At 46.6% G+C, this 26,159-nt stretch overlaps 1 protein-coding gene across 1 annotated transcript; it reads left to right on the top strand.

Moving 5' to 3' along the window:
- The first annotated feature begins 5,652 nt into the window (after positions 1-5,652).
- LOC147673355 (uncharacterized) lies at positions 5,653-18,192 on the top strand. The gene is made up of 7 exons (XM_086946344.1): positions 5,653-5,808; positions 6,300-6,392; positions 8,229-8,457; positions 11,313-11,458; positions 13,067-13,180; positions 15,483-15,663; positions 17,937-18,192. Exons 1-7 carry the CDS (start codon positions 5,734-5,736, stop codon positions 17,939-17,941), a joined length of 843 nt encoding a protein of 280 aa, XP_086802470.1. The 5' UTR covers positions 5,653-5,733; the 3' UTR covers positions 17,942-18,192.
- Positions 18,193-26,159: the final 7,967 nt, after the last annotated feature.

Here is a 26,159-nt window from a genome sequence, read left to right as displayed (position 1 = left end):
TCCAACACCAAAAGGGGAGGAAAGGCCTGAACAGAGGCTTCCTCTGGCACCGTTGCCCACTCCAGTGGGAGGAAGTGCTTCACAACACCTGGCAGAGTGGGTCAGCATCACAAAAGATCAGTGGGTGCTGAGTATACTACGCAATGGATACAGGATACGTTTCCGTGCTCTTCCAAAGAGCATCCCTCCAAAGAGCTCTTGCCCTCACCAGCTAAGCTTGCTCCGACGAGAGGTGAACATCCTGCTGCAAAAAAGAGCGATAGAAGAGGTTCCTCTCGCTCTCAGAGGAAAAGGAGTTTACTCCAGATATTTCCTTGTCCCCAAAAAAGATCAGGAGGACAAGTTCAGACCAATACTCGACCTACGACTATTAAACAAAGTCATTGTCAAGGAAAAATTCCGCATGTTAGCGCTTCACCAAATATGTCCACATCTTTAAGCCGGAGATTGGATGTGTTCGGTGGATCTGCAAGATGCGTACTTTCACATCCCGATTGCGCAACAACATCGCAAGTACCTAAGGTTTCTCGTAGGGAACAAACACTACCAGTACAAGGTGTTACCCTTCGGTCTCAAGTCCGCACCACGAGTCTTCACCAAATGCATGGCAGTGGTGGCGGCTTTTGTTCACAAGAAGGGTCTCTTCATTTACCCATACCTGGACGACAGGCTCCTAAAAGGTCCATCTCCGGTACAAGTAACGCACGATCTGCAACTGTGCCTGCACCAGCTACACAGACTCAGCCTCCATGTGAACTTGGAGAAGTCAGTCCAGCGGCCTACACAGTCCATCCACTACCTAGGCTCCGTTCTGGACACAAGCTTGGGAAAAGCGTTTCCTTCGGAGGAGAGACTTTTTTCCATGAAACAGAAATGTGGTATTCTGCTAGAGTCTCGGCTTCCAACAGCCCGACAAGTAGCATCTCTACTGGGTTCCATGGCGTCCTGCATTTTTCTCATCCCAAACGCCAGGCTGAGAATGCGTCCTCTACAACAGGCTCTGGAGGATCAGTGGGACCAAGCGACAGGACGCTGGGAAGATCGAATCAATCTTTCCCAGGCGACAAAAGAGACCATCAGATGGTGGACTCGGAGAAAGAATGTGATGGTGGGGGTGCCGTTTCACCAACCCATTCCTTCCCAGTCTATAGTGACGGATGCCTCCCTGCAAGGCTGGGGAGCGCACATGGGTCCGCTTCAGATTCAAGGCCAGTGGTCTGCGCAGGAGCAGACATACCACATCAACATGCTGGAACTCAGAGCGGTTTTCCTGGCTCTCAAAGCTTTCCTACCAGCGATCACATCCAACTCAGTCCTGGTTCAGACGGACAATACGACCACCATGTTCTATCTGAACAAACAAGGAGGCACAAGATCTAGCCCACTATCTCGAGAGGCTCAGGCAATCTGGCATTGGCTTCTCTCTCGAGGCCTCACAGTAGTGGCAGTGCACCTTCCAGGCGAGTTGAACGTCAATGCAGATGCACTCAGCAGGCACTTTGAAGATCAGCCAGACTGGGTGCTAAGCGACGAAGTAGTAGAAGAGCTTTTTCGTTGCTGGGGTCGTCCTTCCATAGACTTGTTTGCAGACGACGAAAACGCCAAATGCCACGCCTTCGCGTCCAGGTTCCACAGGCCAGGGACGCAGGGGAACGCTCTACTGCTGGATTGGGCGGGGATGTTCGCATACGCGTTTCCTCCCCTAGCGCTGATTCCGAGAGTAGTTTCCAAGCTCCTCAGGTCGAACATGGAAATGATCCTGATTGCTCCGGATTGGCCTCGGCAGTGGTGGTATCCGGACCTTCTACATCTGTCTGTGTGTCCACACAAACGGCTCCCTTGCAGGCCGGACCTGTTGAGCAAGATGAACGGGAGGATAATGCATCCCAACCTCCCATCGTTGAACCTAACAGCATGGCTCCTGAGGTCCTGCAATATGGACATTTGAACTTGCCTCCCGAATGCATGAACATTTTAAAGGAGGCTAAGAGACCGTCCACGAGAGCGTCCTATGCTTTCAAGTGGAAAAAGTTTTACTTGTGGTGTAGAGATCATCATTTGGATCCGACTAAGGGGCAGGAGGACGTCATCTTACCATACCTCCTTTCCCTCGCAACTGCTGGTTTAAAGTACACTTCGATTAGAGTGCATTTGTCAGCGATTGTAGCTTACAGAAAATCACCTGATCAGATGTCTTTCTTTCAGGTTCCAGTGGTCAAGGACTTCCTCCAGGGGTTGAAGAAAGTCTATCCCCCTGTGCGAAATCCTTCTCCCCCGTGGGAATTGAACCTAGTTCTATCAAGGTTAATGTCTCCACCTTTCGAGCCCATCCACAAGGCTTCCTTACAACATCTCTCTTGGAAGGCAGCTTTTTTAGTGGCGATTACCTCTGCGCGCAGAGTAAGTGAGATACAAGCGCTCTGTGCGAAGGAACCATATACTATATTCCACCACAACAGAGTAGTCCTAAGGGCTCACCCATCTTTCTTGCCTAAGGTCATCTCTGATTTTCATATAAATCAGTCTATTTCCCTCCCTTCCTTTTTTCCAAATCCTACGACCCCAGCCGAGCGGTCACTTCACTCCTTAGATCTTAAGAGAGTACTTAAGTTTTATTTGGAAAAGACTAAAGGGATTAGGAAAACGGACCAACTGTTTGTGAACTATGGCTCAATGAGAACAGGTTTTCCAGCGGCCAAGAGGTCCATCTCCAGATGGATTGTCTCTTGCATTAAGTTGGCCTATCAGCTAGCAGGCAAACCTTTGTTGATGTCTCCAAAAGCGCATTCCACTAGAGGGAAGGCCGCTACAGTAGCTTTCTTGCATGACATCCCAATGTCGGAAATATGCAAGGCAGCAACCTGGAAATCAGTTCATACCTTTACGAGGCATTACTGTCTCGAATCTGATTCCAGGGCCGATACTCAAGTAGGGCAAGCCTCCTTGAGGAATCTGTTTGGGTAGTCTATCGTCTACTCAGACTTATTGATGAGATTACTGTCTTATCATTCCTTTGCCCGCAGGGATGAGGAGAGGCTCGCTACTCTATTCTACTGCTTATGACTATTGATGAGGATCCCCTGGAAGAGAAGGATTAGTTACTTACCTGTAATCCTAGTTCTCTTCCAGGGGTATCCTCATCAAAGTCATAAGCAACCCTCCCGCCTCCCCGGGCAAAGGATACTCTTTAATAAGGAGATATTGTTAACCTATGTGTTATTGGGTTTGTTTTCAGTCTCCGAAAAGAACAGCTGACCTAACTGTCACCCCTGGGGCATGATGGGATACTGGGGGTCATGAGTGCCTTAAAGGCACGGTGTCAGTTTATTGCTATTCAGCTGCAGGCTAGCTTTTCAGTCTTTTTAGACTGTGTGTTTGCAATGCAGCCTGGGAGCTTCCTATGCTTCCAGTGAGTTCTGAGAATTTCTACTGCTTTCTGAGCATTAAAACAATTTCTAAACAATCTTTGGTGTTGTTTCTCATGTTTCTAATGCTTATTATACATGTATGGTGGAAATTCTTCACAGCATATTTCAGCTCTAATGTGATTTGGCTGCTATTGCTTGTTTTTATATATATATTATTATATATATATATATATATATATATATATATATATATATATATATATATATATATATATATATATATATATATATATATATATATATATGTGTGTGGGGCACATATAATATAGTGTTTCCGGGGTCCCGTGCATGGGCGGGAATATTCTACTGCTTATGACTTTGATGAGGATACCCCTGGAAGAGAACTAGGATTACAGGTAAGTAACTAATCCATCTTTCACAGTGGGCGCTAAGAGGGGGCTGTAAAATCTAATGGGTGGTGGTGGGAGGCACTATTCAGGACATAACAAAAGAACGTATGGGAAGGCTTTTACAGTCATCACGCATCTGAATTGCTTTCTTGCACATTTCCACTTCCATACTCACTGATTCATATTTCATCGACCTTGGACAGACCTTAAGAACAATCAAAAATGTGGAGATTGGCACCTGATTCCCCAGTACAGACGTTGTCAGCTCTGGCCCTAACTCCGGTTTACAAATGTTCCAGGAGAGACTTGTTTATTTATTTTATGTGTTTTTATATAGCGCAGACTTTACCCGAAGGTGTCAGAGCGCTTCACAATAGGAACAGTAATGATACATGAGGAGAAAATTACAAGTGAACAAATTACAAAAGCAAACTTTAAGTTACATGAGGCAAAAGTGACAATTGTGAGCAAACAAAATACAAGAGGTAGCAAAAGATAGAGTACAGGAGGAAAAAGTGATATGTGCGCAGGTTACAAAAGCATACAAAGTATAAGTAGAGGTATAGTACTTCAATAAATGGCAGACACTCCAGCACAAGAACAAACGTTACATGAGACAATGGTGGCACTTGTGCAAGTATCTAAAGCAAACAAAATGTAGGAGGTAGCAAACAGTATGTTACAAGAGAAAAGTGACGTGTGCATGTTACAAAAGAGTACCAGTACTGGACAGATGGCTCAGTGGGCTGCAGGCCACTGGTTTGATTTAAGGCCGGCTGAAGCAGCATGTAATCCTTAGGCGATTGATAAAATGCATGCAAATTTCGTGCATACAACCTTGGCACGGTCAAAAAGCTAACTCCGCCCCTTGTTCCCCCTAAGCCCCGCCCTAAACCCCGCCCACTGTTCCTTTTGGTGAGTACCTGCACTTATTTTTTTCCATTTAAAGCACTGCTTAGAAATGTGTTAACGATCATGAAAATTGCAAAGATTGAATAAAAAAACACTATAAAGTGGCTATTGAAGACTTTGCAACTTTTCACCCTAATGCTCTTCTTGGTGCAACTAGGAAAGATTTGCCTGCAAGCCCCATTTCATTTGTTGCTCAACCAGACAGGCGAGGTTTTCAGTCACCAGCACTTGGGGCAGATTTACAAGCCCCTTGCGCCACATTTCCCGTGTTAAAAGTGACGCAAAGGTTGTTCAAGGGGCTTGTAAAGAAGCCCCTTGGTTCCAAGTGCCAAGTGCTGGTAATTTTGCTTTTCCCCATTATAATTTGGGAACTACAAGTCCCAGCATGCAGAGGCATTTGAATTGATATTTACAAAAGTGTCCACCCGAAATCTTTTTTGCGAGACCGTGAGTTTCCCTTCCCATTTCTAGCATGCGTTTGCTTCTCTCGTGCCCGGGGTTTAATCACAAAGTTTCCTTAAATTGTCCAGTTTAAAAACCTTTGCAGGTCTTGGGGAAAACTCAATTTCTCCAGGTTGGAAGCGTTTGACACGCGCCCCATGCCACTCGTGCCACTGCTGTGTACACTCTGGCGTTTGTGTTGCGTTTTGGCCTTGATGAAGACAGACAGGACTACAAATACCAGAATGCAACCGGGGGGGAAACCGGAGTAGAGTAGCTCTACGTATGACATAGGCCAACAAAATGACTCTTCAGGTCTGGCCTGTCTTTTTAAAAATATTCCTTGCACATGCCAAAAATGTTGTTTCATTACAATATTATACAAATAATGTGAGAACGAGTGGGTTTTGTGATACACTCTGACTGGTCCAGCGCACGGTGGAGGAGAGAGGTCACAGCCTCGTTTTGAAGCAGGGCGGGCGGGCTCCTCCTCATTAACTTAATTGGGCTTAGCCCCGCAGAGCTCATAATTGGCGCTGTGCGGGGCTGCAGGACTCGTGGCCCACAGACCTTCTCAACTCGCCTCCTGCACTCCCCGCGCCATGGCACAGGAACCCGCACGCACCGCTGGACCCACCTCGGAGCCCGTGAAGACCCCCTCAAAGGAGGGCGCCGAGGTAGGATGGAAGGGGGTGTCAGCCGGCGCGGCGTCCTCCCACGTGGAGACCGGCGAGGGGTGGGGATGGCTGCTCCTCACTGGGAGGAACTTTAGGGGCGGTGGTTGTGGCGTGTGTCGGTGCTGTGTCCTCAAGGTGGGGGTTGATGTCAGGTGATTAATCAAAGAACTGGGGTGCTAGAAATGTTGCCTCTAGTTAGCCACAGAAAGTGCGGGACTCTTTACCCTGTAATGTGATGGTGAATGTGTTTAATTGTTTTTTTGAGGGAGTGAGTTTGTTTTGGTGTGTGTGGTGGCGATGTCTTTTTTTTTTTGGTTGGGGGGGGGGGTCGGTTTTGTGTGTGGTGTTTTTTGTGTGCTTTTGGGGGGGGGGCTGGGTTGTGTGGTTGTGGCGGATGGACTTATTACACATGGATGTAAGTGGGAGCTCGCTCCAGGTGGCGGGCAGTACTGTCTCTGAGTGGGATCACCTATTTCATTCTCTCTTTCCAGAAGAAGCTGGCGGTGGCAACAGACTGCAGGCAAGGCGCCCCCGCCAAGTCGCTTTTCGTGCGGGTTATTACATTCGGCCCCCTGAAATATGTGGTGAGTCTTCAAATCTGTTTATCGGGAGGGTGGTGGTTCGGGCGATGGCCTTTGGGTGGGTGGAGAGTCTCGGTCAGATATCTGGACGGACTTATTCTTTGAAAAGTCAGTTCGTCAAATACTATTTTTGAGTTCAGTTCTTTTAGCAAAGCGACCAAACTTCCTTCACATCTTAACGGTGAATTTTATTTTTGGGAGGAGCTGGAGTTTGGTAGGCAGCCTACACTGACCTCCTAAATATATGCTCCCTGCGTTACTCTGAATTCTACTTAAATGTAACGAGTTTCCTCTTGCCCTATATCGTTTTTATTTCATTTTTATTGTTTGCAAGTTTCTTCGTACAAATTAAAACATGTTTTGTTATTCTCCTGCCACTACTGGGGAAAATGTGTTGTCTTGACTCTTTTTCGACTTGACCAATCACGGCTCTGTATGTAGAACGCGTTAGTATTGGAGCATTTATAAAGCTGGAGCCTCGACTCGTCACCTGACTGCCATAACTATATCTTCTGCTAGCTCTCTTGATTGGAAATCTTAAGCTATAAAAGAGCAACTATTTCGAATGAATCCTCAGTCTGGGAAGCTGAGGAAAAGAACTACAGTTCCCAAAATGCATTTCAACTAAGGAGTAATGAACTACCTGGTCAGTTGCTTGGTTCTATGACGGAGGCCATGACGTAAGAGCACAAACAGCCATGTTTTTTGCGTCAGAGCAAAGTCTCCGTTTTGTTCTGGCAGGATTTGAAACTAACTCTACCCGAAGTATTACTTTTCGATGTGATCCGGCATTTCCGAATCCTGAAAGCCTTTCACACCTGCAGATGAACCCAGCACACGCCGCAGTTAGTGAATTGCATGCCGACAGCGAACTTTGCAAACTTTGGCTGCACCTGGAAGTGTGAATCCAACTGCAAGAGGAGCCACGCTTTCTTTCATTTTAAGATTATGACCTTAATATTAACCTATTGTCCCCACTCATTTGGGGTGCGCCACCTGCGCCACTTTTTTTTGTTGTTGTTGTGAGCAATGTCGGGGAGCAGGGGGCCTGCTCAATTTGTAAGTGGTGATTTCCTTACCTTAGTATGTCTCTTCACATGTACATCTCAAAATGTCACGTATAGCGCACACTAGTTTAATAGACTGTATCGCTGCCGTTCACACAATGAATCTTCGAAGCTCAGACAGTTAAATGGGTCAACAGGCTTAGGCCGTGTACACCCATTGGGTGGACATAACCATGTTAGTGAAGGTGGTGGACCAAATACATGTATGAACAGGAGATATAACATAACGAGAAATGTCCTCTGTCACCAAAGAAATAACGGCTTCTAAACTTCAGTTGCATTCTCACCCAGGTATCAAAAGTATTAGAAAGAATGTTACCCCAGAACATCAGCTTTTCTGTTTCTGAAAATGCACATGTTTTTCCATGAAACTTAATTTTAGGTAAACTAACTTTCCCCAAGAAAAAGCTTACCCGTAGCACAAAAACATGTTTCTGAAATAGCTTGGCTTCAGAAAAGACATATTTGGCGTCTTTTCTTGTAATATTGCACAGTGTGGTCCCGTAAAGACAGATTCTGCCTGATTTATCAATTTCCGATATGAGACACTCTTATTAGGACTCTTATTAGGATTTTTAGCATTGTGCCAACCACGGGCACAATTATGCGTAACACTGTGGTAAAATAAACCTATTGATCCAGAATGCAGTTGCTTTGAGTTAGTCTGGCAGCTCACTGGATCTGCCCACTCTGGGGCACTCTTCATCTGGTCTGAACCCCTTTCCCTCAAACCCCGTGTGGTGTTACATTGGGTTTTGTGTCCTCCTTCCAGTTTAAGGTGTTGCAGAAGATGATGTCTCTAGTTGGCTTCTCCGTGGCTGTGGAAGATGTGGGCAGTGCGGACCTACAGACCACCTCGCCCACCTCTAGGCGCGTCATCACAGGGAAGAAGAGACTGGGCAGGCTGGCACGCTTCCTCCTCTCCGTCGCCCCACAGAGGCTCCAGACCGCCCTGGGATACCCGGCGTCCAAAGGCCTTGGGGATGGCGATGTGTCTGATGGTAAGCCTTCCTTTTTCAGTCGAGGGGCAGGGCCTGCTTTTGGGTGGGTACAGGGCTGTTGCTTGTATAGTGCATTGCTGCCACTTAAACTAAGTCTGGGCGTCTTTGGATGAAGCGTCGTCTCCAGGTTGTTTCTTAAAGGTGGCTCTGTTGGCTGAAGAACATCTTGAAGGAATATCTAGGCCAGAAGAGCTGACTCCTCCATTCTGCTTGACCCTGAGGCTTTGGTCCTGGATCCAATTGGTTGGGACTGACATGGAACTCTGATAACTTTCACCCTTTGCTTGCTTCAGCACATGTTTCACATACTCCATAGTCCCTCATTATCATGGTAATTCTGCCCAGAAACTAATTCTTTTTGAAGTTTGCCTGGCAAGTTGCTGACATTGTATGTCATGCATTTGAACGGAAGTTGGGTTGACTCGTACTGTGAAGGCCACTGAGTAGATTTGTGTAGTAATTGATTTATTGATCATATGCAGAGATATTTAGGTTGAGAGTGAAACTAACAGGGGTGAAGGGTCTGGGTATATCTGGGGAGATGGGATGCAGACCCATTCATTTGTGCAGTCGATTGTGGAAATGAGACGTGCAATAGTGAGTGTACACATAACTGGACTAGAAGTGCAGATATCCTTACTGGAATAGATAATGCATGGATGCCCTAAATAGTTCAACGAGGCTAATGATACTCCTCTGCTCACACCCTGATTGGTGCTTTCAGGATTGTTCTGGTTTTGTAAATTAGCCCTCCTTCTGAGGATTTACACTTAGGTTTCCATGGAATAAGCCTGACTTAGCTGGAAGTACTTGTACTGAAGAGGTGTACGTTTCCCGTGCAAGCCATTCCATGCTGCTGAATCCTGAGACTGGCGTATTGCCAGCCTCGGAGGGATAAACTCTCATGCTGGTTCTAGAATTCCTTGATGTGTAGATCATCTTGGAGGGGTGTCTAATCAGACTCCTAAGATTGAAAATGTCCTGTATAAACTCTTCGTTGATGGTGGTCTTAATGTACTAGGTAGCCATGACTATGGCCGATACATGCTTTACAGAACCATTAAATATAGCATGTGTTCCTTTTCCGCCCCTCATTGGAGCGTAGCTGGTCTGTTAAGTCCTACACCTTTCTAGAAAACTATAACTGCATGAGTGCCTTTTTTATTTTAGGTGAGGTGATAAGACCATCGTTAAAAACATTCAGTCTAACACAGAGGGGTGGTTTTTGTCTTTGAGGAAATGCAGAGAAGAAGGTTAAATAGAGATGGTGGACATAGGCATTGCAAGGTAGTAGAGGTGGGTCTTGATATTAACCTATCAAATGCTATTGTCGCCAGGCTGGTGAATCTGCAAGGCTGTCCGGAATTGGCCAAAAGTTAGCTGCGCATCAAGCTTGAGTGGCCTAACTTATCAAACTGTACCGGTTTTGCATGGCACTGCCTTTCGAGGTCTCTTCACTGTCTGATCACACATTTCACAACCCCTCTTTGTGAATAGTGCTCTTTCTTGGTTAGTTGCTTATAAGATTTGTTTCTGTGTCCCAGCTGTCTGGATTCAGATAACTGGGTAAATAGCATAAACCCTGATGTTTGGACCTTCCCTTAATTATGGCACTTTGTGAATGTGTAATTGTCACTTTTGTATGTAAGTGTTCAGTGTCCCTAAAATATATATTATAATTTTTGGAGATCTATTCTGTACCATGAGCATGTCCATACAGTTCTTTCAGGAATTTACTAGAATTTGAATGTCTGATGAAATCCACATGCATTTGCCACATTTTACAACATTTTGATGCCTGAACTATGCAGCGCTCAACAAAACAATACCAAAAAAGCAACATTGATCAGTTTGGCAAGTTTCCTTCAGTAAATGAGTGGAAAATGCTGGCCTGATTCGTGTCTTGATATACTCATCTTACCTGGAGTTCTGTACCTACATTTGGTCTCTGTTACAAGTGGTCACTTGAGCACCAACTCCAAATTACTCATGGGTTGAGCATAGAAGGATGCAGAGAAGTCAACAGAATGCATACAATTTAGTTCTGAAATATTATCCTTTCAATCGGATTTCCTTCAGGCCTTGCCAGTACAATCTGGCAATTGACCAATAGTGTTGTGGTTTTCTGGCTCTTTTCTGATTTAAAAAATATTCTATGTACAAGCATAAAATGTGTCCTACCCGGAGTAGTGCCTCAGTAACTTCAGCCCTGCCGTCTTGATAATGGCTTTCATTGATGGACACCATCTCAAACCATTGTTAATTTCAGTGTGGAAGATGACCTCCATGTTGTCCCAGTGGAATTGCCTTCTAAGTGATCTTGTGGCACTGCTCTTCCTAGATTGACTTTCAAATGAATTTCCTTGCATCCCTTTTCAAACGGGATTTGAAAATTTCAAGTGTAACTCCTGCCTGGAATGGTTGCAGAATGAGTTAATTTATGCAACGAAAGCTCCAGATATGAAGTCTGTCTTGCAATTGAGATATGAATGTTCCCCCGCTGCATAATGTTACCTGGCCTGCAAGTAATGCCGGCAGTTGTTTATTAAACTCACTTAGCCAATCGATTGGCGCTCGCTGGGGTTGGATAGTCTGGTCACGATCACTGCAGTTTGATCCTGGAGTGATACCTGCTTTGTAAGCACTCTGCGAGGATGGGTGTGGGTGTGCAGCTCCAACGTGATCAAAGTAGGGCATTGGGGCACTATCTCTGGAGGTCTCACCCTTCTCTCATGCTCTTAAGAGCTAGTTTTGAATGCCGTAATGAGTGCCATTTACAAGGTCTAATACTTTTATCTTGTACATGGCGCAATTTTAGAGAGGTTTTTGACATAACTCTGTCATTCTTCTGTCAGAGGTGAGGCAGTCTCCCACCAAGCCCTGCGGCAAGGGGAGCAAGAGGAAAGCGGAAGACGTGGTCTTGGAAGAGCAACAGTCCTGGATCGAGGCGCTGGCCGAAGACCTGCCGGATGAGAACGATGAGGGCGATGTAACCTACCAGGTATGGGCAGGCCAAGAGGTGGTGTGAGCCGCACTGGTCTAACAGCTGTGCTCTACTGTCCAGAGTTTGGCCGCAACATGGACAGCCCTACTGTCCCAGACTCAGACAAAGCAGCATGTGAAAGCCACAGGGGCTCCAGGAGATGAAGTAAATTCGTATCGCAAGATTACAGTGCCAACACAAATAATTTAGATTAAGTAACTTTCACAAAATGTCAACAGACTATACAACCAGAACATTTGTGCTCAACATTACACAAAACGTACACATTCATTCAAACAATACATTAACAAAAAAAATACTGATTAAGGGTCCTCAATTTAGTCCACACAAGATGGAACCTATGACAATGTTCCTTTGCATTTTGCCAATCTTGTGATGCACATTTACGTTCTCGCCTGGAACCCTGTGGCTTTTCTATGTACTTTCCACAGAGCTGTTGCTGCACAACGGGGAAAGGCCAGCCATGCCCCGAGACTGACATTTCTATGCTTTACCAGAATATAAAACTATCACTTCAAATATGAGGACAAGACCTAATGAGTTTTCCATTTTTATGCAGTATGGCATGCTACCTTTAACCTGGATGATTTTTGCTTCTGTAAAATATTCAGCGTACAAGCACTTTTAATTGCTGCCCAGTGGGTCCCTGATGGCCAATCTCTCCCCCCTCCCTCCCCCCCCCCCCCCCCCTTTGTGCAGGAAGTTTACTACCGTGTAACTTCTGAGCACGCTTCAGACAATCTAAAAGAGATCCACTCATGAGTAGGGTTGAAATTGACTCCTTAACTGGAGTAGGTGAAATTTTGCGCTTTGAGGTACAGAAGGATATGACGAACCATCTGCTTTGGCAGTGAAATCTGCCACCAATGTTTAGCCTGAGGTTTTCATCTGTTTTTGGTTGTTTTTTTGCGGGGGTCTCTTATGTATGCATGCAAATGTGTATAGATTAGTGACATGATCCCTTGAATGATGGTTTAGTCTGACCTTCAAGAAATGAGATTTCGAAGTGCAACGTTGAGTCTGAAGTTGGCAAAGCACTTTCATTACTTTCAGTTCACTAAAGCTAATTGTGTGTAGAGTACGCATATCTAAGGTGGAGAAAGTGTTTTGAAGTCTGTGGGCCGTTTATAAGTCTTGCAAGTGATTTACTGGAATGCATAGTTGCCAATTTATAATTCAGATCATACATGTGCATGTCATTCACGTTTCTTGAAGTGATTAATGAAGTTTGCTCTGCTGGTGTGGGTCAGTCTGTTCCTTGGTGAGTAAAGGGATAGGACCGACTCCTGGAGAGGTCCAGTGAAGTCTCATACAAAACCGAAACTGGCTTCTACCCATTTGATTCCCTGTCGAGGCACACACTTCGCTGTTGGTGCCTGCTGCCTTTCCTGAGTATTGGTTAAGTCCTGTAACTGGAATGATTTGTTTGCACAATCAGTTGTAAAGATCTCGGTGTAACTTACTTCCTAAGTTTCCAAAATGTTTGCAACGTCATGCTTCCCAACGGAGCTAGGTGCACTAGGAGTTCTTCAATTTGGGGGAAGTTAAGTTTGGACTGACCATTCCAGCAGGTTGCTAACTAGATTTGTTTTGGCCCTTTCCCAGCTCAGCAAATCGGAGACCGACAGCGAGGAGTACCAGTCCAAGAATGACACGGAGAGCGACCTTGAGTTCGAGGAAAAAGATGGCATCATCATGCTGAAAGAATCCGCTCCAAAGGTGAGTATGGATGTTGGCAACAAACTCAGCAGTACTTCTTGGCGATGCACTACAAGCAATGGAGAGTATGTTGCCTTACGGCTAGAGCGGTCAACCTCGAAGCTGGGGAACCGGGTTAGAGTCTCTGCAATGACGCTCAACATTCTGGGCAAATCACGTAATCTCCCCGTGACAAACAAAAATGAATGTGTCCTTCTGTAAACTGGCGCTCATGTAAAGCTTTCTAATACCGGATGTCTCTGGTCTAGTTCGCGCTATATAAAACTCTAAAAGAAAAAAATGACTGCTTCTTGGTGAGGTGCAGAACCCTGCTGCTGTTCCTGTGATTAGCTGTGCTAAAATGGACTGTAGGAAGTAAGTGTGGAGGACTCTTTGGGGTGCTGAAAGCATTGCGGACCTGCTAGTAGTGAGACTTGTAAGATAATGTGGATCTGCGGCCAGCCAAGCCTTTAATAGAGTATCGATCAACTGTGCTAGAGACCTATATGGAAGCACTGACCACCTGGCAGTCGAATAAGATCCATATGGATCCATCAACCTATGCGCAGAAGGCCTGTATGGAACAGCTGTTGGTAGAATGAGTGGGTATTTGAGGCGTGTTCTGTAGGATAGGTTTCATATGAATTACTATAATCAAAAAACGAGGATAGTCCCGAAAATGTTCATATCTTAAGTGTTTCTTGAATGTAGATCATTGAAAGGCTTGTACGGTGATGCGCCCCATAGGATCAATGCTATAAACTTTTATCTGCTGTAATTTTATTGCCCCAAGCTATATCTGTATTGCGCCCCCTCTAGTACAGACAGCACTTGTTTGTGGTGAAGTGATCCCTAGTGTAAACCGTGCACCTATGCACGGCATCCTTAAGGGAGAGGCTCCTTGCTTGCTCTTTCCAGACTAAATTTCTTTTGTCCAGTCTCCTTTTCAAGCCTTGTCATTACAATATGTGGAATCTTAAATGAGTTCTGACTCTAGTCCCATCGCCTCAAGGACCCACCAACGTTTCCAGCCCTCGAACATGTAGTGCTGTTAGACCAGGTCAGTGATCAAAGGCCTAGCATCTCACCCGGCTGTAATCTTTGCTACTGTCTAGCTATTCCCCCAGTTAGTGGGGAATATTTGTTGGTCCTGCTCGTGGATGGGGCTACTGAAAGATGTGGATAAAGGTTACGTGACCGTAACCTGTAGTGATGGGGCGTGATGGGGAATAGACTGACACGTGAGCCTATGCTGGTGAAAGTGGATCTAGAAGCTCATGCTCCAAAAGCTTGGGGCTTTATTGTTCCTTTTACAGCTGTTCCATGGGTTTGTTGGTCTTCTGATTGCCCACCCGCAAAGCAAGAACTCATGAACTGTCTAATCTGAGGGATAAACAGGTGTGAGATCTGACCACCCCGTTGAGGAAAGGTCTCTTCCCTCTGTCGCCCGTTCTAATAATGGATTGAAGTGGAACGTACTCTAGGTTGAATACCAGTTTTGTAGGGATAATCCGAATAGGGCTGTTGGATGACTTCACCATTTGCATATAAGAAATGTAAAGTTCCGTATCTTTTCCTACTCTGGTCTACAGACCTCAACCAAGCTGCATCTCCTGTAGGACAACTAGCACCCCTTCATCTTGCCTGAGCCTCTTCCAACTGTCGCTGGCCCTTCCATGGAATAAAAGCCACAACACGGTCTTATCCATTTTGAATCCGATAAGCACACCTGTGCTGCCACGTTTCCTGACCTCCTTACTGATCTGCATGCATTTCTTAATTTGAACCAGTGGTTTCTGGTGGGGCCCACTTGTTTTCCTCATCAGATATTTAGAATGAAATTGGAAGGGGGGGGGGGACAAAGGGGAAGGTCAAGTGGGAGGAGACAGTATAAACTGTAACAAAGGGAAAAAGCAGAAATAGCCAAGAGTTGAATAAAGGAACAGGAAGTGTCTGATGGTGGATTCAAGAGATATGAGGTGGAGTCAGGTCTACGTGCCTACATTTAATAGCTGATTATGCAGAATTCTAACCAGAACTGTGGCTACCAGCACTTTATTTTTGCACGGTCGTAAGTGACCTATGGATGTCAACTTTGCTCCATTTCTCAGAAAGGGAATTGATGGCTCGCTTGATAGGTTATCCGAGATGGTGATGCGGAGTGTGGACTACATTCAGCTTTCAATCTCCAATATTGAAGGTCCAGAGTTTATATTAATTGACCATTGCCCTAGAAGAACATGGGGTAGACCTTGCAGGCTCTTGGGGCTTGTGATGTGCTTGCTGTCGTGTAGCTTCCTCATGTCTGTGCGCTTCACTTTAGGAGGCTTCTGACGGAAAAGTTGTGGTGAATGGGGAGACTCCAGCGAGTGGAGACGCAGTGAATGGAGACTTGACGAATGGAGTGCCAGAGAACAAGACAAATGGAGTGCCGGAGAACGAGACGAATGGAGCGCCGGAAAACAAGTTGAATGGCGATCAGGAGCAGAATCCCAGCTCAACGGGTAAGTATCTTGCCCTTTCAGTACATGGGTTTTGGTTTCATGGTTGTCTCCGTGGGGACTTGAGGGATGTCTTCCACCAGTTTTCAGTGATGTGCAAAAATTGTTCAGTGGCCTTGTTTTGCCAGATTTTCTTAACTTTATTTAGTGACCATCTGGCACAGTGGCCTCAACGTTTTATTACTGCACTGCCTCATGCATAATCTGGCTCCCCAGAGTGACAAACCTTTTATAACAATTCTATAAAATTGTCACCTGAACATGAATTCTAATTCTAACCTTGAATTTGCGTTTTAATCCCTCTTCAAATACTTGGTTGCCAACATGCCGTTTGCTGACTGGTATCCCTTATAGGCCAAAATGGTCCGCAGTGTGCTCCTGTATCAGAAATGAAAGTAGGGAGGGGCCTTTGAGGGTTACCTGGACCCCCCCCCCCGCGCTCTGACACCCTCTCCCATCCAGGAGACGGATGTCCAGACCTTGCCGATGGGCCTTCAGTCGTCCCAGGCCCTCTTTCCTTCACTAACACCACAGCACTGTTTTCAGCATGTCGGTTTCCCTTCCAGCAGGGCCCAAAAATTATTTTTCTCGCCTAGAGCGTGGTGCGATTCCCCCCCCCCCCCCCCCACAATGTGATCAATTCAGCCCCCCTTTTGTGGGTGCCCGCCCCACAGTTTGAAGCCCTCTGATCTAGCAGCTTGATAAGGAAATCAATTGGGATTTATTAGGATTTATATAGCACGACTAATTTATTGGTATTTATATAGCACGACTATCACCCGATTCGGTTTCCAGGCGCTTGCAGGTCCAGCTGACCTATTCGATCAGCCAGGTCTTGAGTGTTCGGAATTCCATAAGTGAGTTGATGGTCCGGATGTACTTGGAGCTTTTTTCCAGGCTGTTGTCTTTTTCTTCACTAATGTGTTTTGCTGCGCATGTAGTAAATCGAAGGGCAGCAGGGTGACGCATGCAGAGTGGAGTTTCGGTATGTGGTCTGACCTTCAGTGGGGCTAAGCTTCATTGTTTAAAGAGCAGTCACCCTCTTGAGGACTAGTACACCCTATCGCAAGAGTACTTGGCAACCTGAGGTCTGCCCAGCTCCAGGAGTAGGGAGTGGTGCAGCAGGTGCATGTTACACAAAAGCCTCTTTGCCGAGTGAAACGAATACTTAAGTGAGTCATGGCATCTGGGATGACGTCACTGGCCCTGCAAGGTTAGTCTTCGTTCATCAAACGCTGAACAGCATGTGGTGAATTGTCGTTTCTGCAGTCCTATGGTGCCAGTTGTGCGTCTTTTGTTCTGCATCACGTCAGTTTAATACTGTCCTTAATAATCGGTACTTAATTTGCAAAAAAAGTGCCAGGGCTCTTTTCAGGCCACCACCTTGTACCACACATTGCCCCTGCCAGGGATAGTAACACAAGTACTAACATTCACACTCCCACAAGTGTGACAGTTCGGACTATTTCAGGCCCCCAAAGCTAGAAGAATGGCTTGGGTGGCAGGCAATATTCATTTTAATGTATATTAAGTTAATGAACTGCCATCCCGAAATTAGCCAGACTGCACCAACTTGTGCAGGCTGTCGCAGGCCCTGGTGCTGACAATTCAGTACCAGTGCAGAGCACAGGAAACCACCGGCTCAAATTAAGCACTAAAAATACAGTACCTGCACGTAGACTGGAAACTTTTTTTGTCCATAAAGTCTTGGTTGAAATGCTTGGGTGCAACTAGATATTGCCAGCGCTGAAGCGAGCTTGTACAGGGCGTTTTTTTTGTCTTCCAGTTGAGTTTAGAGCGATGAGGCCTGCAATAACTTGGTAATCTTTGCAAAGTTGGCAGTAGCGGGCTGTGGACATGAATCTGGATACACAAGTGTCTTTGAGCAGAAATTTTAGGGGACCAGTCTGTCTTCAGTTGTAACGGATGCACTAGCTCTTGCCCAGTGGATTAACTAGAACCCCACACACCCTACCGAATATATTATTGGCCACATTTAATGTACGTTGCCACACGCACACACCTTGATCCCACGTTACTGAGCGACCCCCCCCCCCCCTCCTCTCCCCCCCCCCCCGTCTTACTCCTCCATTTTTCTATTACATGGTGTGGCACCTCCCTAAGGTCTTGGGTGTGGGCATATTTTTTTTGGGGGGGGGGGGGGGGGAGAATTTTGAAGCACCTCAATTGGTGGACCCCTATGTCGCTCATGGAGTGTTCTAGAAATGTGGTATTGGCAATACCAGCTGAGTGTCTCTCCTTTGTTTCTTCCCCAGAATGAGATGATGAATGAGATGGTCTGGAGATCTTAAGCCAGTGTCAAGCTTTTTGCGTGGAGCCAGGAGACCATTTTCGGATGGTGGATTGTCTGGGGCTTCAACGCTTTGTGATGGGTCTCGTCTACGTCTATCCTGTATGCAGTTTCAACATCTAGTGTTAGCAGAAGTCTGAGTCCATCCGAACGTTTAGCTGATTGTGTATATTTACAGAACTAAGAATGTAATCAATAAACGTATTTTTTTCATGTCACTCATTCTTTTATGCATTTGCTTTATTAGATAGCCCTAGATTCTTGGAGCTTAAATGGCCGTACAATCCTGTCAAATTCTGCTTTTTTTATTTTGTGGTAAAAAAAAGGTTCTAGAGCACAATACTTTGCAACACAGTTGGGCAAAATAAGTTCAATTTATTGAATTAATGGAGTAAATGACGTAAAGCTTATTCTTCAGCCCAGAGATTTGCACCAACTCTAAACTGACAGTTGGTATGTGCAACACCAGAGGCCTGTGCTGCAAACGTATGGAACATTTCTGTTTCCATCCCATCAGTAATGGTGGATAACTTTTACCACACGAGATAATGTACCTCACGAGATAAGGGTCTGCTTGCAGGATACCGAACAACCTATGCATGCTATAATGAACCAAACCAGTAAGAAACACTAAGATTTACATTAAATGCTTAAAACAGAATGCATCAGTAATAAGTGTGTTTATATATTTCTTGCTCCTAACTAAAGCATAATGTAGTGGCTGGGACATTCACTGACCTAGTTCAGAATCCACTCGGGAGAATTCTCACTTACTCTGCACTGATGTTAGTGCGCACCGCATCCTCTTGCATACATACAGGCCTGTTTTATATAGCTCTACAGAAGCGTTGTGGATCGTCCCATTTGAATTTGATCACGTTGGAGAAAAACCCTCGTTTTTGGATCAATCGTCACCAGTCAAGACCCACATCTGAACCGTGTGCAGTTTTCAACATAAACTGAACCTGGTCACAAACTCTTCTGTTCCGTCCTCCTTTTTCATTATCTTGCACAGCAGCTTTTGTAACACTTGATAACTGATTGCAGAGGAATATTTGGACTACAGTTTATTCCTTAGAGTTGGTTTCTGAATATTGGCCCCATGAAATGTACTTAACCTTTCTTATCAGAATACTATCCTAAGATCCCTCTACCAGCAACTTCCATTTTAATTTCCTTGCCTCTCCTTTTCCTCAAGAGTGAAACTGTTTAAGTCAATTGGTACTGCGTAGCACAGCTGTATAGTTCCATATGATTTGCCTTATGTGATTTTTTACATATAGCCTGGATCTTCTGCTTAAAACAATTGGCTCTGTCCACAAACCCATTAGATGCTGGGTGGTACAGTATAATGTCTAGATGCTTGATGCTGCAAGATTTCAAAAACCAACTCAACGGAAACCATGCATCGGATTGTCAAGTAATAAAGGTTTATGCGCACCTTTCACAAATTTTTTCATGCATTTCACTATTTAAGTTGTTGTAGCTCTGACAAATTACATTTAAAATCCCTTTAGGTCCCTAGTATCAACAAGAAGCAGATTAATTGGCCAAAAAATATCAATCCCGGGTTATTGACTCTCCCCTCTACGACAGATCCTGTAGAAGCAACGGCTCAACACTTTGCCAATGTTTGTCAGAGTAAACTATTCTTAACACACCTACCTCTGTGTCCTTATGCCATCAATACTACTGTTTATGCCTTCTGAAGATAGCCTAATGGCCCTTGTTGACTCGGACTCTCGGATCCTAACTTGTTCCGTTGAGCCCCAGGACCAAGTTGTGCACGATGGAAAACCTGGAAGCCATTTGTGCAAACCCACTTAAATTACTTTCTCATTGAGTTAGGGTTTTTTGGGGGGAGGGGAGGTGGGGGGGTTGGAAAAGGGACCCTACTTCCAGTTATGCTAGGTGGCACTAGCACGAAAATCAGGTGAATAGAAAAATTGCCTCTAGCAAATAAACGTGTAACTCTATTTTAAGACAAGATTAGGAACACTCTAATTTTTTTCCTGTTGCCTTTTCATGAATAAAAAGGTAACCCTGCATCATCCAAGTTTCACACTTTGAAACTGGAGCGTAGGGCCTTTAAAGCAGTGTGCATGGGGAGTTATGCCACCCCAGCCCTCTATACATACCACCCTCGTAGGAACATGCCTTTGATGGTTTCAATTGCTTCTTGCAGCACTGTTTTTAACACCATGTTACTCGTCCCCAGCAAGGTTGGTATGTTTTTTTTGTAATAACTGTTACATTAAAGATGCATGCCGATGTTGTAAGACCTATTGCCCGTTCTTATTGCAGCAGGAACCCAATTGAACATACCTGCAGGTATGTTTGTGCACTGCAAATATTTAAAACCTCTATGCATGAGTCCTACAGGAACTCATTGGGCGGCAAAGTGTAGGCCATCAACGTAAAGTGACCGTCTTTTCCTGAATTATGTCATGAGTAAAAGACAGGTTGGCTTTAAAGTTTCACGCTTTCTGCTGAAGCATGTGGTGATCTGCCCGACAAGTCCCACGACCTGCACAGCTTTCCAACATTACGATGTTAGTAACTTATTCATTAAATGAGTAATGTTTTCGTTCCTTTACATAAAATATGGGCCACTGGAATTGTGGCAGGAGAGGGTCAAAATAATGTGGCATGGTTGACAAATTATGCAGCCAGAAAAGGCAAATTATGCCATGTAATACTGCATGTGTTCTGATGATTTTGTTCATTTTTAGGTCTCGACTACTGCAGCGTGCATGCGCCGCACTAGCAGAGGGCCTTTTGGGATCAATTCAGACTTCCAAGAGACACTGGGTCGGTCTCCTCCCACACATCCCATTGACCTTTGCTTTTCAATAACTGAAAAAAACACAGTTGATGGGCAGAATGCAGAACAATGTCTTACATTCACCCCAGTACAAGGATCTGGGCCTAAATCCATCGTTTTTTTGCACTCCACACCACCCTAGGTCAGACAATGGCTATATGCAAATCAGCCTTGACCCTGTGCCTCATGGGAACAGTCCAGCCCGAACTACCAAGCCATGTCTTTCCTAGACTGGAATCAAGCATCCAAGGACTGGTGTCTGGCTATCGGCCTTCTTCAGCCTGGATAGCTTGACTCCAGTGGTGTGGAGAGCCTGGGATTCGCGTCCGAGCATACCCAGCCCACTCTGGGTGAAAATTGCAAAAAACAGTTGATGGACAGAATGCAAAACAATGTCTTACATTCACCCCAGTACAAAGCACGTAAATGTCCAAAGACTGCATGTTCCGGCTTCCCTCAACTTTCACTCCCATGGCCTAGGGGTCTCTGGAGTGAGCAGAGGCGTGCATTGTGCCAGCTGCATTTCTCCCTGGTCATTTTCTTGGCTTCCTTTCGCTTTTTGCTTTTTTGTAGCTCTTTGTTTACTTTTTACGGCTGGCATATGTTTAATAATAGTGTCTGCATCTTTATTGTGCAAATCGACTGCCTTAACATTGTCTCATTAAGCTGGGTGTAAATACTCTCCCTAATTCATTGCACCGTTAACTTGTTGTATGTGGTCAGCAGTTTCAAGTTTTAATTGTGGCACAGCACCGCCCAGCTGATCACCCTTCTGCGCTGCCAAAACTGAATGAAGAACTTTCTTGTTTAAATAAAGTTGTTAATCCTTTCAGCTAAAGCCATTGGCCACAACACCAGGGTATTAGAGTGAAAATGTGTGAAATGCCCAGAGGGAAAACTGCATGCAAGCTGTGTTTTTTCACTCCAACTTTTATGAAATGCATTTGTTGAGGCCAGCATTTTCCCTCCAGTTCTATAGTTTTTGTTGTATCTCACATCTAACTGCCCATTTCATGCGTTTCCCGCCTTATAACCATGCCTATGCATCGTGGGGTGACACTGTAAACCCTTACACAGACTCATTGCTTGCATAGAACTTGCTGTGGAGTTTTCTAGGGCTTCTCCTGCACGACTTCGTATCATACAATTAAAACTTATTGAAGGACCGCACAACTTTCAAACCGCTTGACAGCCGTTTCTCATGTCCTTTGCCTTTCACATTGAAGTAATGTAAATGCTTCATGCGCATTTAAAATTGATCCGGCCACGCGCTGTGAGTTGTTTGAAATTTCTCACAGGCAACTCTGCAGCTTTTTTGTAGTGGTTGGGTGTGAGCACCGAGCTGCTCCTCTTTAAGACCCAAAATGCATCTGGTGTTCTGGTGCTCCTGTGCAGACAGGATGTGGCTTGGCAGTTGAGTACAGGCAGGTCTTCTAGTTCAAGATTTTTTGCATATGGCCGCCCACTTTTGAATTTCGTTTACGAAACTAAAATGACATGCCACAAAGAGTAATATCACGGTTAAAGGGTTTCCATCCATCACCTGACCTTAGTTGAGTAAACCTGCTGAGATCCTATTGAAAAATCAAAAGCTTTATTCAGCTAAAATAGCCATAGTGATTGCTAACAATAAATGTTAAGAATTTAAATTAAAGTAAAATGTGTAAGCATATAAGTACAATCAAAACATTTTACACTGGCTGTTTTGTCCTTATTAAAGTAGCCTTATTTACCTAACATCAGACAAACGTCAATTCTTTACTCCATGTCAGTATCTCTCTTCCTGTGGTTAATGAGCATTTTATAAAATCATCTCCAGGCTCCTTAGTTATTGTAAAATTTAAAAAATGCATTTTAATAATCTCGTAGATGTATTATGTAATATTGGGATTTAAAAGTTTCTGATGTTTAGTGTAAAATTTGCAAAATAAAATACACTGCAGTGTGCTCTGTCTGGATCGGTCAACACATGGGAAGGGTTGTAAACCATGAACTTTCATTGGCCAATGCCAGCATTAAACAATTAAGATTAAGGTGCAGCCTTGTGAGTCAGAATATGCCATCCATTTGAAATGAGTGATCAATAAGCCTCTTGAGCTTGACTTGCAATTGCATTCCAAAGAGGCTTGCAGGACTGCCTGGCATATGATTCATCCTTGCGCGCATTGTGGCACCAATTAAGAAATTGGCCTTTCTCCGAAACCATAGTAAGATGCAAAGTATTTTCTGAATGTATACAGCTCAGCGTCCCCCCTTACTCCCCCAATTCACTGAAGGTTTGCTTAACAAATGTCATCTAGGGAATGTTCAATACACTGTTAAAAGCGAAACACTCCGGTATTAGTCCTAGTAAATTGGGCTTCCTGGTTTCTCCACACTCTTCGCCACAGCAGTGGGGTTGCAGTTTGATGCAATCCTCCACAAGCCTAAACCAAACTCTGCATGGCAAGAAATGGTGGTTGAGGATTGTGAAATACTTTATTGTATGATTTACCTAAAATCCTTTACAAAGAGGGAAGCATATTATGGCCTTGGTAAAACAAACAAAAATAAAACATTTAAAATGCAATGAGATTAAAAAAGTCTAATCAATTAGGGTTGCAGTGCTCATAATTAGTGAAGCATCACTATCTGAAAGAGACACGTTAGTGATAGATTCCTTACCTTAGAATATCCGCAGGCGTCAGACTGGATCCGGAAAGTTTTGCGTATCGTACCCTTGCGCGTCGTTGGGCTTCGTCTGCAAATCCGCGTCCGTCGTGGGCACCGTGATGACGTCGTTGGAGTACTTAGACGCCGCCTCCGCGTGCTGACGTCAGTTCTTCTTTTTTCCGCGCCAGCCAGCGCAGATCTGGAAAGAGCAGTTCCCTAGTCACTTTTTGACTAAACTTTTGTGATCTTTTTTGATCCATTTCGAAGTCTTTATGACTCAGACGGTGCCGTTAGGGATACCCGGCTTCAAGCACTGCGACCGTACCATGTCTGTCACGGACCCCCACCTTTTTGTGCCTGATGTGTTTGGGCGTTGACCATGATGACGAGGCCTGCTCCGACTGTCGGGCCCTCCCGAGGAAGGCCAGGCGGGAGCGGTCCCGCAGGCGACTTGAGATCCGCCAGTCGGCCCCGTGCCGTGTGAGGTTCCGGTCCCACGGGAGGTCGAGGGACAGGTCGCGGGGACTGAGCCGTCACAGCTCCGGGAGTCGGCGCCACTCTTCCAGGTCCAAGTCGTCGGGTAAGAAGCATAAGAAGTCGAAGAGACATCATCGCTCTTCTGACTCCCCCAGACGCTCGCGCGATGCGGCCGGGGGTTCGGGTGACACCGCCCACGCGGCTCCTCGTGAGTCGCGGGCGCTGCGTCCGGCCCCATACCCCTCGGTCCCTGGGCTGAACGCGACGCCGGAGGATATCGAGCGCTTCCTTATGGCCATGAGGTCCCTTTCTCCTCCGACGGGTTCTGCGGCGCCTTCGGGCCCAGTGAACCCGTCTGGGGGCCCTAGCGGGTCGGGGGCTACGACCCCCGACGCCGTCGGGTGCTTCAGCCTCGCTGGCGCCTTCGGGCCCGGTGCCGCAGGGCTTCACGATCCAGACGCCGCCGGTGCCCTCTGGCTCGGCGCCGCAGGGTACAGCGGCCCCGGCGTCGTCTGTGCCTTCGGGCCCGGCGCTGCAGGGCACTGCTGGGCTCTCGTCGGGCGATGGACCGTCCCCGGTGGACCTTACGACCCCCCCGGGGTCGGTCCGTGTGGTGTCCCCTCCGGCGCCGTCCTCGGGCGGCGCCGTCCCCGATGCCTCCTCTCACTGGGTTCTGACGTAGGGACGACGCCTACCGGCGCTGCTCTCGACGCTGTTCGGAGAATTTAAATTCTATGAACCCACCCCATTTGCTTATGACCCTGAATCTCAGGAGATGGGGGACGAGGAGAATTGGGAGGGGTCTGAGGACCCTCTGACCAGGGAGTGGCAGTCTAACATGGACTGGACAGGGGACCTTGGGGAGGCCAGTGGCCTGGACACCTCTCCAGACACTGGATTTGTGTCTCCTCCTACCGTGGCTTCGGAGGAGGGCGCTACATATAGTGTGGTGTTGATGAGGGCTGCTAAGGCCTTGGGCTCCCCGTCGCGGCCGTGAGGACTAACCTCCTCACTGAGGTCCTTAAGCCGCAGTCATGCTCCATGGAGCCTCTGCTGCCGTTTAATGAGGCCTTGAAGGACGTTCTTTTGGGCACTTGGTCCAGGCCCGCTACAGGTTCGCCTGTAGATAGGAACGTGGCCAGATGCCACCGCCCTCCCCCGGGCGACCTATGTTTCCTATCCACCCACCCACCCAACCCCCGAGAGTCTGGTTATCCAGGCCTCTAACTCCCAGACCGCCTTCCTGACGGCTCCTCCCGATCGGGAATCCAAGAGGTACGACGCCTATGGCAAAAAGGTGTTCTCGTCCCTTAGCTTGGGACTGCGGTCTTCCAACACCGCATGCCTCTTGGGCCGTTACACCCACTCTGTGGGAAACGGTGGCGGAAGTGCTGCCAGAGTGTCCGTTGGAGGTACGGGCCAAACTCTGCCAAGCCCTACTGGAGGGCCGGGACGCAGCGAAGTATATCAGGTGCGGACTGGATACTACTGACTCGCTGGGCAGAGCGATGGCTACGACGGTGGCGATACGACGCCACGCCTGGCTGAGATCCGCCAACTTCTCGGCAGACGTCCAAAATACACTCAGGGACATGCCGTTCGATGGCCGTCGCCCCTTTGGCGACAAGGCAGACCACGCGCTTGAGCGCTTTAAGGACTCCAGGGCTACGGCCAAGTCCTTGGGCCTCTCGGCCCGCGCCAGCAACTGGGTGCCTTTCGCTCCTTTCGTGGCCAAGGAAGGGGCGCCCCCACACGTGCCGCCAGCCACTCGCCGCAGACTGTCGTCCAGCGCGGCGGTGGCCGTGGAAACCGCTGTGGAGGCAGTCGGGGAAACAAGCGGAGCCAGTCCACATCTGCCCACGCAGCATCCGCCTCTAAACCCTCCTGGTCCGTGCTTTTCGGCCCATGTGACGCCAGTGGGAGGCAGGGTTTGCCATCACCACTCTCACTGGCGCACAGTCACTTCGGACAGGTGGGTGCTGCAGATCGTCCGAAGGGGCTACTCCCTCCCCTTCGAGATGACCCCTCAAGCCATGCCACCGCAACACCACCGCGTATCGGGGGATCACTTGCGGCTCCTGCTGGAGGAAGTGTCTGCCCTCTTGGCCAAGGGGGCCATCAAGCGCGTTCCTGGGCCAGAAGTAGGACGTGGTTGCTACTCCCACTACTTCCTGGTACCCAAGAAGGGCAAAGGGGGCCTACGCCCTATCTTGGATCTGAGGAACGTCAACGGCT

This window comes from Lissotriton vulgaris, chromosome 12 (genome assembly GCF_964263255.1).
Source record: "Lissotriton vulgaris chromosome 12, aLisVul1.2, whole genome shotgun sequence".
In the NCBI taxonomy this organism is placed as follows: Eukaryota; Metazoa; Chordata; class Amphibia; order Caudata; family Salamandridae; genus Lissotriton; species Lissotriton vulgaris.
Note: the sequence above shows the minus strand (reverse complement) of the source record. Positions and strands in the feature narration are given on the sequence as shown.

Excerpts from the sequence above, each read along its gene's own strand:
- LOC147673355 (XM_086946344.1), top strand. The coding sequence starts at position 5,734 with ATGGCACAGGAACCCGCACGCACCGCTGGACCCACCTCGGAGCCCGTG. Across the intron at positions 5,809-6,299 it reads CCTCAAAGGAGGGCGCCGAG|AAGAAGCTGGCGGTGGCAAC; the intron begins GTAGGATGGAAG and ends CTCTCTTTCCAG. Across the intron at positions 6,393-8,228 it reads TCGGCCCCCTGAAATATGTG|TTTAAGGTGTTGCAGAAGAT; the intron begins GTGAGTCTTCAA and ends TCCTCCTTCCAG.